The sequence below is a fragment of the Myotis davidii genome, unplaced genomic scaffold (assembly GCF_000327345.1).
Source record: "Myotis davidii unplaced genomic scaffold, ASM32734v1 scaffold425, whole genome shotgun sequence".
Taxonomy (NCBI): Eukaryota; Metazoa; Chordata; class Mammalia; order Chiroptera; family Vespertilionidae; genus Myotis; species Myotis davidii.
The window spans coordinates 5,049,412-5,060,124 of NW_006296413.1; the positions used below are offsets into that span (position 1 = coordinate 5,049,412).

At 41.9% G+C, this 10,713-nt stretch overlaps 1 protein-coding gene across 1 annotated transcript in view; it reads left to right on the top strand.

The window, feature by feature from the left end:
• ATL3 (atlastin GTPase 3) overlaps positions 1–10,713 on the top strand; it is a 40,611-nt gene that overhangs the window by 5,271 nt on the left and 24,627 nt on the right. Inside the window, exons 5-12 of the mRNA XM_015569092.1 lie at positions 1,382–1,438; positions 2,094–2,186; positions 2,804–2,942; positions 6,533–6,660; positions 7,270–7,326; positions 8,835–8,906; positions 9,273–9,704; positions 10,570–10,712. Coding sequence (XP_015424578.1) covers positions 1,382–1,438; positions 2,094–2,186; positions 2,804–2,942; positions 6,533–6,660; positions 7,270–7,326; positions 8,835–8,906; positions 9,273–9,704; positions 10,570–10,656 — 1,065 coding nt within the window. The 3' untranslated portion in view covers positions 10,657–10,712. The remainder of the gene's footprint in view (positions 1–1,381; positions 1,439–2,093; positions 2,187–2,803; positions 2,943–6,532; positions 6,661–7,269; positions 7,327–8,834; positions 8,907–9,272; positions 9,705–10,569; position 10,713) is intronic.

The following is a 10,713-nucleotide window of genomic DNA, read 5'->3' on the forward strand; positions in this document are numbered from 1 at the left end:
TTCCTGCTCTTGGAGTTTCAGTGCTAGTAGTGAAGACAAACATTGATCAAGATAAATACTATACAGGTAATAGTATGTTAGATAGTGGGACATGTTAAGGAGAAAAATTAAAAAGAGGCATGGGTAGCCCTGACCGGTTTGGCTCAGTGGATAGAGCGTCGGCCTGCGGACTCAAGGGTCCCAGGTTCGAGTCCGGTCAAGGGCATGTACCTTGGTTGCAGGCACATCCCCAGTAGGGTGTGTGCAGGAGGCAGCTGATCGATGTTTCTCACTCTCTATCCCTCTCCCTTCCTCTCTGTATAAAAATCAATAAAAAAAAATATATTTTTAAAAAGAGGCATGGGTAGGAACCATTGTGTGGAGAATTGTAATCTTTTCGGTAAGTGGTGGTGGAAGGCTTCATTGAGGAGGAGCCATTTGAGTAAAGACCTTAAGAAATGAGGGACCCGCCCTGGCTGGTTGCTCAGTAGTGATAGCATCAGTCTGCACACACAAGGGCTGCTGGTTTGATTCCTGGTCAAGAACATGTACCTGGGTTGCAGGTTTGATCCCTGGCCCTGGTTGGGGAGCATTCGGGAGGCAATCAATCAATGTATCTCTCTCACATTGATTTTTTTTTCTCTCTCCTCCCTCCTTCTCTCTCTCCTTTCCTCTCTCTCAAAATCAGTGGAAAAAATATACATGGGTGAGGATTAGCGACAACAACAAAAATTAAGAAATGCGGGACCTGATTGCACAGCTATTTAGGGGAAGAACGTTATAGGTAGGAGGAGAAGTCAGAACAGAGACCCTAAAGCAGCTGTGTGCCCAGCACATTTGAAGAACATCAAGGAGGGCCAGCATGGTGGCATCACAGTATAAGGCCTGGCCTTTTATACTGAATGTGGTTTAGGGTTTTGAGCAGAGGCTGGGTGTGATCTAACTAACTTATTTTTTTAAAAATATATTTAATTGATTTTTTATAGAGAGGAAGGGAGAGAGAGAGTTAGAAACATCGATGAGAGAGAAACATCAATCAGCTGCCTCCTGCACATCTCCCACCCGGAATGTGCCCGCAACCAAGGATTCTGGATTTGCTAATGAATTGGGATGTAAGACAGATCCAGGATTATTTTAAGGTTCATGGCTCCTGTGGGCTTTGAAATTAATTGTAGAACTTTGGTTTCATATAAGGGGAGTCAGGTCTGTTAAATGAATGCTTCGATAAAGAATAGCCACAGAAGGCCCTCCCTCCCAGGGTGTCTGCGCCTTTCCCTTCCCCCACTTCACCCCCACACGCCTGCGTCTCCTGAGCTCTGAGGGACACCCCCCAAAAAATTGCCACAGAAATACTTTAATTTTGCCTTACAAGCCATAACTCTTCTTCTTCTTTTTTTTTAAGCTCTTCACAGAATATGGTCGTCTGGCAATGGATGAAATTTTCCAAAAACCCTTCCAGGTAGAATGTTCACTATAAATGCCATTCAAATGTTTATTTTAGTTCAGAGATCAGCAAACTGCAGCTCACAGGCCAGCTCTGGCCAGCTGCCTATTTTTATGTGACCTATGAGTTAGGAATGGTTTTTACATTTTTGAATGGTTGAAAGAAATCAAAAGAGGAATACTATTCTATAACATGTAAATTATCTGAAATTTTAATGTCAGTGTCTATAAGGTTTTATTTGGAACACAGTTATACTTATTTGTATTGCTCATGGCTGTCTTGTGCTACAGTGGCCTAAAATATTTACTCTCTGGCCATTCACAGAAAAAGTTTACTGACCTTTGTTTTAGCTAATTATTTCATGAGGACGGGAATGTATAGTAACTTGAGTAAGATTAGAGGAGCGTTGCGTATTATTTGTTTTCCTTTCCATTCTAATGTGGAAAGTAGATCTGATGTATGACTAGCTAGTGCCATACTGTACGCCCCATCCTTGCCTTTGGCACACTTGTTTATAAGGTTTCAGAGACATCACAGAATAGCTCAATCCTTCAATACATTTTCGTGTCCCCTTTAAAGAAGCTGGCATTGTGCAAAGGAGTACTTAAATTGTAATTTTGAAAATGCATTTATGCAACATTATAATGTGTGCTGCTCTTTTCCCAAATAGACACTGATGTTTTTGGTTAGAGACTGGAGTTTCCCTTATGAATACAGCTATGGACTACAGGGAGGAATGTCATTTTTGGATAAGCGTCTACAGGTAAGTAGAAATATAATATGGGAATTACCTAAAAGCAGTGATAACTTTCCCATTTGGCTTAGCTGTTGTATTTTAAGCAGATTACAGAAAATTATATTAAGTTTGTTAAATACTTGTGCATGTTAACACACTAATATTATTCATGTTTTGAAGAACCTGGGTATCCAGTGCACAGGGATTGTGGAGAAGAACTCCGGGCAAAAGCCCCAGCTTTGATTGTAATTTCGTTTCACATTGTACGTCAGGTTCTACATGTGTCTTTAGAATGTCACATTCAGAACTTCGGTCTGTTCTTCTTGTTCAAAATTCTTATGTGTTTTTTTTTTTTAAATATGTTTTTATTGATCTAAGAGAGGAAGGGAGAGGGAGAGAGAAATAGAAACATCAATGATGAGAGAGAATCATTGATAGGCTGCCTCCTGTACACCCCACACTGGGGATCAAGCCCACAACCTGGCCATTTATTGCTTCTTAGGGTTCTGTGTTTTCTTATTGGAAAAAACATAGGCCACTATGACCCATCAGAGTTGGGAAGTCTTCTTTCCTTTGTCTTACACCAGTGGTTCCTGTGAAGAGAAACAAATGGTCTTTTGTAAATTGTGGATCTTCATTGGCAGGTGAAAGAACATCAGCATGAAGAAATCCAGAATGTCCGAAATCACATTCACTCATGTTTCTCGAGCGTCTCCTGTTTTCTTCTGCCACATCCAGGACTCCAGGTGGCCACAAGCCCTGAGTTTGATGGGAAATTGAAAGGTGTGTTACAAATGATGTTATTTTAAATGTGATTTGATCTTTGGAATTAAATAGTGACCAGAAAATGTCAATTAAGGATCTGGTGCTGCCCTAGCCTGTTTGGCTCACTGGATAGAGCGTCAGCCTGCGGACTGAAGGGTCGCAGGTTCAATTCTGGTCAAGGGCACATGCCTGGGTTTCGGGCTCAATCTCCAGGGTGCGAGGGCGGGTGTATAGGAGGCAGCCAGTCAATGATTCTTTCTCATCATTGATGTTTCTATCTCTCTCCCTTTCCCTTCCTCTCTGAAATCAATACAAATATTAAAAAAGAAAGAAAGAATCTGGTGAATGCTTAAGAGAAATAGTATGTTCTCTAAGAAAGAATAGTATTTGGAGTCTGGGTCAGTTTTTGCTCTTGCCTTACTGTGACCATCAGAATTAGAATTAGCTCATCTTAATTTCTCCATCTGAAATGGTGTTGGCAATATCCATTAATGATCTTTCTAAGAGACATGTTATGGTTCTTGGTTTATAAAAATGAAAATGCTAAGTAAAAGAAGACTAAACATTAGTCAGCTAATGTTTATCAAGTAAAATTAACTTCCCCCAAAAAGATAACACAATGTGTGGCATGGCTATTGTTTTCATTTTATTTGTGATTATAAAAAAACCTGATGCTGAGTCATTTGTTAATATCAGGAAGTGCTGACTAAATAGTAGCTTAGAGAAATCAGAGTTGGGACTCATGGGTTCCATTATCTTATTTTTGTTCTTTGAGACCTTGAGTCATTTAATGGCTAGACATCAGTTTCCCCATGTGTTAGAAACTAAGCACTTTTGTTTATAAACTTATCTGAGCTTCTTAGGTTCCCAGTAAAGTAGAAATAATAGCAGTCACCAATTTTAGATATCCAGTCATATTCCCAACTGTCTTAGTCTGTTTGGGCTGCTATAACAAAATACCATAGACTCGGTAGCTTATGAACAACAGAAATTTATTTCCTGTCATTCTGGAGGCTGGAAGCCCAAGATTAGTGTGCCAGCATGGTGTGTAAAGGGTTATCTTCCTGGCCTCAGGTTGTATATTCACATGTTGGAAGGGGCTGGCGAGCTCTGGGGGAATCTCTTTTATAAGGGCACTAATCCCATACATGAGGGCTCCACCCTCATGACCTCCTCACCTCTCAAAGGCCCCACCTCCTAATACCATCACCTTTAGGGGTTAGGATGGGGGTCCCATATGATTCCAACAAGGGGAGGGGGGACAAAATATTCAGACCATAGCACCAACACAATACTGGTTACTTTCGCACTTAATGCTTCCAGTAATTCCATGAAACTGATATTTTCCTTATTGTATAGATGAAGACACTGGTTTAGGAAAGTTAAGTAACTTGTTCAGTGTACACAGCTAAGTGGTGAGACAGAGATTCACATCCTGATTCTTCTTAACCCAAATCCATACTGTGCTGAAGCAGAAACGACTTCCGTTACGTGGGGAAGCAATTTAGGTGACATGTACTGCTTAGTTACCAAGAGAACTTGACTCATTCGACGCAAGAAAGTTAATGTACTTGCTTAAGATTTATGTTCCAGCTGATTGTAATGTTACAAAAGAAACTGAGTTTGAGAGACTTACCTTCACCTTCTATTCGCCATCTGTATGATGTTATGTAGTGGCAGCTTCCTGAGCAGACTTCTGGAGCCTTTAGATGGCATCTCAGAAGTCTGAGTTTGCCCTGACCGGTTTGCTCAGTGGCTAGAGCGTTGGCCTGCGGACTGGGGGTCCCAGGTTCGATTCCGGTCAAGGGCATGTACCTTGGCTGTGGGTACATCCCCAGTAGGAGGTGTGCAGGAGGCAGCTGATTGATGTTTCTAACTCTCTATCCCTCTCCCTTCTTCTCTGTAAAAAATCAATAAAATATATTAAAAAAAAAAGTCCAAGTTTGTGGCCTGGCTTTTGGAGAGAAATCTGCTTAGGCGACACTGGAACTAGAATTTTTTTTTTTTAACCAAAAAAAGCAGTCGTGATTGACTTTTCAGAGTTGAGTATGGAAAGAAAGTTGAGTGTGTAGGTGATGTGTCTTTTAGGGTTATAACACTCCATTATTAGACATACTTTTACCACACCTAAACTCTGGTCTTGTTCCTCACCAGTAGGGGAGTTGTTCAGTGGAATTCTTTTATTATTGATTGATTAACTGGGTGATTTTGAGAGAGAGGAAGCAAGAGGGATAGAGAGAAACATCATTGTGAGGGCGAAACTTCAATGTGAGAAGTAAACATTGATTGGCTGCCTCTTGCATGCGCCCTGTGGGGATTGAGCCTGAAACTGGGCCTGTACCCTGATTGGAATCAAACCTGGGACCCTTCAGTCTGCAGGCCAATGCTCCATCCACTGAGCCCCACAGGCTAGGGCTTTATAGAGATTTTTATAGTGATATTTGTAATTTGGAAAAATTTCTAAACCACTTTTGTTTATTCACTGCTCTATCCCCAACTCTTGCAACAATGCCGGCCACAAAAAAGGTGCTCAAAAACTGTTGAATCAATAAATGAAATAACACTTCAATTTTACAAATTAGGGTTCTGGAGTGTTGAAGAGTTCTTACCTTGATGTGATAACTATCAGTTGATAGTCTGAGTTGGTTGGAAACCCAGGAAGATGTTAGATTATAGAAACAGACTCCCGTGTCTTCATAGTTGGACCAGCTAGTTCTCACCGTGAGGAGAGAGCTGTTTAATGGCTCTCCCGAGTCCTCGTGGGAACTTTGTAGAAACTGCAGAGAAGCTGTCACCTTTCCGAGACAGGAGGCTTTCCCTCGGGCGGCCCAGAGCGCCTCTCTAAGGAGGCGCTAGAAAATAAATATCAGGAAGTACAGGTGCCTGTACTACTTTTACCAGGAAAAAATGAACAAAAACAAAGACGTGGGTGAACAGTGATTTCTAAAAAAGTAAGGGGAGCATGAGGATGTAGCAAGGGCCTGGTCTGAGGACTTGAGGGGTTGATAATTGATCTTTTGAAGACCTGGTTAATGAAACTCTTAAAAAAGTGAAATTTCTTGCCCTGGCCGGTTGCTCAGTGGTTAGAACATCGGCCCTCAGGCCAAAGAGGCTCGCGTTTGATTTCCAGTCAAGGACATGTATCTCGGTTGCAGACTTGATCCCAGGCTCAGGTCAGGTCGCATGTGGGAGGCAGCCAGTCAGTGTGTCTCACATCAATGTTTCTCTCTCCCCTCCTCCCTCCCTTCCACTCTCTCTCTAAAAAAATCAATGGAAAAGTATCCTCTGGTGAGGATTTAAAAAAGTGAAATTTCTTGAAAGGCTAGGGAGTAGACCTGAACCTCCCAGAATGAAAACCAGGGTAAGGATATTCTGTATATTCTCTTCTCGATTAGGGAGGTCTTAATACTGCGGAAGGGAAGGGGACAACCAAGGCACATAAAACAGACTGCTGTTCTGGCCAGAGCCGAAAATGTCAGACACCTGCCCTGGGACCCTGCCCTCCACTTTGACTAGCATATGTTAAGACATGTAGACATTTGTTTTGTGCTTACCGTGGTTGAAGTCTGTTTGCCTTATTGTTTCCTTCTTCATGGTCCTGTGAACAGATATTGCCAGTGAATTCAAAGAGCAGTTACAGATACTGATTCCGTATATATTAAACCCAGCAAACTTAATGGAAAAGGAGATCAATGGCTCAAAAGTCACCTGTCGGGGGCTGTTGGAGTATTTTAAGGTAATTATGGGCTTTAATTATTAAAATGTTGGGCTTTTGGTAAAACTGGTCTAGGTTTAAACTAATTTGAATTTCGGTATTTTAAAGCTTAGGGAAAAGTTTCAGGGGAGAAATGATGAGAGGCATTTTCAGACTTCAGTGTCCTTCCAGGAATGGGCCACTGGATGGCAGTCTCGGTCTAAGAACCAAATGGATGTTCTTTGCACTCTCTTAGAGTGATGACTGTGGCTAAAGGAAGATTGTTCCTCCAGGAAGATGGTGTGGACAGGAGGTGGTTAGGATGTTGCTGTGAGTGGGAGACGGCACCTAAATGTGACATGACTACCTCAAGGCGGATGGTCACTCTGCCCACAGGTAGTGGTGAGGCCAGTGTGCGTGGGGAGTCTGGCGGGGATCTTAGCCTTGGCAGGCTTCTGCTGCTTGAGACCATTTTCAGTGAACTAAAAACGCTAACGTGCACAAGGTGTGTTGTGTTCTTGCTAATTCCTGGGTGTTGATCTAGGTCTTTAGGAAAATTAAGTTGTTTGGTTACTGGTCCTACAATTACAAGTATGATTAATTATGACAGAATGACATTTTTGGTAATTATTTTTATGTTTATATTTTCAGGCATATATTAAAATTTACCAAGGAGAAGATCTGCCTCACCCCAAATCCATGCTTCAGGTACGCAGTTGTTGGACAGCCTCAGTGATAGCTTCGATTTCGTGAGTTGATCCGGATCCGTAAGCAGAGTCCTTTAAGAAGACGGTGCTGTTGCTCTCCTTTCCCGTTATGCTGAGCTCTTAATTTCCAGCACATTCCAGCAGTGTGGTTGCCTTCTGGTTTTCTTATCTGTGTTCTTGGTGGTTCAGCTTAAACAGCACGTCCTCTCACTGGGCCTGGTCTTCCCACCAAACATACTGTGACTCCCCTGCCTGCTGTCCCCAGGGAGACACCCCCAGCTGTGTGGACAGGCCATTTTCCTGTTTCCTGCTGTCTGCTTTACTAGAGCATGTCCTAATGTGTCTACTTACTGATGAGTCAGCATTTAATTTCCAATGAGTTTTATTTTCAACATTTTGGTATTTTCAAAGTCTTGTTTTGTTAAAACATGATTCTGATTTTCATGTACTGAATGTAAGGCCATTTATTGCCAAATGTTTATTCCTTTAGTAGAAAAAAATCTTTCCACTCAGGAATTTAGAGTTTGGGATTGACATTGTAAAGGTAATTTGTCTCCCTTCTTTTTTTTTTTTAATATATTTTTATTGATTTTTTACAGAGAGGAAGGGAGAGGGATAGAGAGTTAGAAACATCGATGAGAGAGAAACATCGATCAGCTGCCTCCTGCACACCCCCTACTGGGTATGTGCCTGCAACCAAGGTACATGCCCTTGACCAGAATTGAACTTGGGATCCTTCAGTCCGCAGGTTGACGCTCTATCCACTGAACCAAACCGGTTAGGGCTCTCCCTTCTTTTTTTAAAAAATAAATATATTTTTATCGATTTCTGAGAGGAAGGGAGAGAGAGAGAAACATCAGTCATGAGAGAGAATCATGGATCGGCCACCTTCTGCACACGCCCTCCCTTATCCCCCTCACTAGGGATTGAGCCAGCAACCTGGGCATATGCCCTGACTAGGAATCAGACCATGACCTCCAGGTTCATAGGTCGACGCTCAACCACTGAACCACGCTGGCTGGGCTGTTTCCCTTCTTTTTTGACTTACATCTGTTTTTTAACATTTAAAATTAAAGCAAAGGGCCCTGGCTAGGTAGCTCAGTTAGTAAGAGCATCGTTCTGATACACCAAGGTTTTGGGTTCAATCTCCCATCAGGGCACATACAAGAATTAACCAGTGAATGCATAAATAAGTGGAACAACACATTGATGTTTTTCACACACCCTCTTCCTTTCTCTCTCTCTCAAATCAATAAGTAAAAATTGAAGCAAAGGAAATGATTTTGGAGAGGTTCAGTTTATGATAAAGGTTCTTATGTGTGGGAACATTTTTGGCAGAAAAGATGTATTTTATTTAATAAACTGGGCTATATGGAAACCTAAAAAATAGCAGAAGCATAATAAGAAAGAAAGAATGGTGACTAAGGTGTGAGAAAAATTTTACGTGGTTATTTGTCGAAGAATATTAAAAGAGGAAGGACTTACAGCTTATGCTTTCCTTTCTTCAAGGCCACTGCTGAAGCCAACAATTTAGCAGCTGCAGCCTCTGCCAAGGACATTTATTACAACAACATGGAAGAGGTATGTTGGGTGTATGTCTTATTCTGAATATCTATAACCTGGACATGGTTGCTGACTTTAAAAGCCCAAACTTGATCCTTTTTACTGTCTTAAGATACCGAGGGAACACAGCTGTACCCGGGCCGCCTGGGAACGAGGGCCTGCTGTCAGCTTTCTAGCCACGGCTCCTGCTGTGTCGATGCTCTCACCGGGACCAGGGCCCCGGAGCTTAAGTGTTCTCTCTCTGCTGGCCTTGGTCACCATTTACAGTTAATTTCTAATACCAACATAGCCTCCGCTTTTCGGCGTTTTCACTTTATAAATTTCATTTGTCACTTGTTTTTAAAGGGATCTTCAACACATTGCATCTTTTTCTTTATTTTTTAGGTGTGTGGGGGAGAGAAACCTTATTTGTCTCCAGACATTCTAGAGGAGAAGCACTGTGAATTCAGACAGCTTGCTCTGGACCATTTTAAGAAGACCAAGAAGATGGGCGGGAAGGATTTCAGCCTTCGCTACCAGCAGGAGCTGGAGGAGGAAATCAAGGAACTCTATGAGAACTTCTGCAAGCACAACGGCAGCAAGAACATCTTCAGCACCTTCCGAACCCCCGCGGTGCTCTTCACCGGCATCGTGGCTTTGTACATCGCCTCGGGCCTCACTGGCTTCATTGGTCTGGAGGTTGTGGCCCAGCTGTTCAACTGTATAGTTGGGCTGCTGTTAATAGCGCTTCTCACTTGGGGGTACATCAGGTACTCTGGTCAGTATCGTGAGCTGGGCGGAGCTATCGATTCTGGAGCAGCATATGTACTAGAGCAGGTAAGTGCTGCCCGCTGGGAGTGGGAGGGTTGACAATGGACATTGTGTTTCTTATATAAAGATACTGTGTTTCTTTTATAAAGTATCTCCACTTGGCAGAGCTTCCTGTGAAAGAAGGCATGAGAAAATTTCCTTGACTTTTTTTTTCTGATGAGCATTATGTTTATTATCCTTTTTAAGGATATTAATGTTTAATTTTGATATTTTGTTTTCATGTCCAATGATTATCCTTCAGTGCAGAAAGTTTTTCAGCTTAGACACAATTGTGTTCCTTGCGGGAAACTTTTAACTATATGTTTGTCAGACACAATTCCTGTGTGATTCTTTCCCTCATCCAAGATTAATTTGCTTTATTAAAAATCAAGAGCTTTGAAAAATATGAACTTAACAAATTTTTTGTTTTAAATCTTATTAATGGATGGCATTTTTTCCCCTTGAAATCTTCCAAAAGCCAGTGGCTTTTGACATTGACATGATCTCTAGGTTAATAGATCCTCGAGGCTCTGGTTTCTTTTTCTGAGTTGCTTGAACAGCTCAGTTAAATTAGAGGCTTGTGAAGGGAAACAAATTATTTTTACAATGTTAATCCCAGACTCTAGCTTCCTGAGTGAAAATATTTTTTCTACTAAAGGAATAAGCATTTGGCAAGCCTCTGATAACACAGTAACGAAGCAAAGGGTCAGCTGACTCTCCTGGGAGGTAGCTGCTGTCACAGGCTCCTCTCCCCCACATTTTCATTCCCCTGTTTTCTGTAACATACTGATGATGTAGACAGAAATTTTTGAAAGTTGATCTCCAAGGACGTATTCTGTTGCTGCTGGGCTGTATTTCCTTAACTTACATGTTGCCTCGTGGACTTTTGCAGGCTTCTTCTCACATTGGTAATTCCACTCAGGCTGCTGTGAGAGATGCAATTGTTGGGAGACAACCTATGGATAAAAAGGCTCAATAGCATCTTAACAAGAGGATCCAACAAGAACCCAACCAACCCCTTCTGATTTCTGCATTC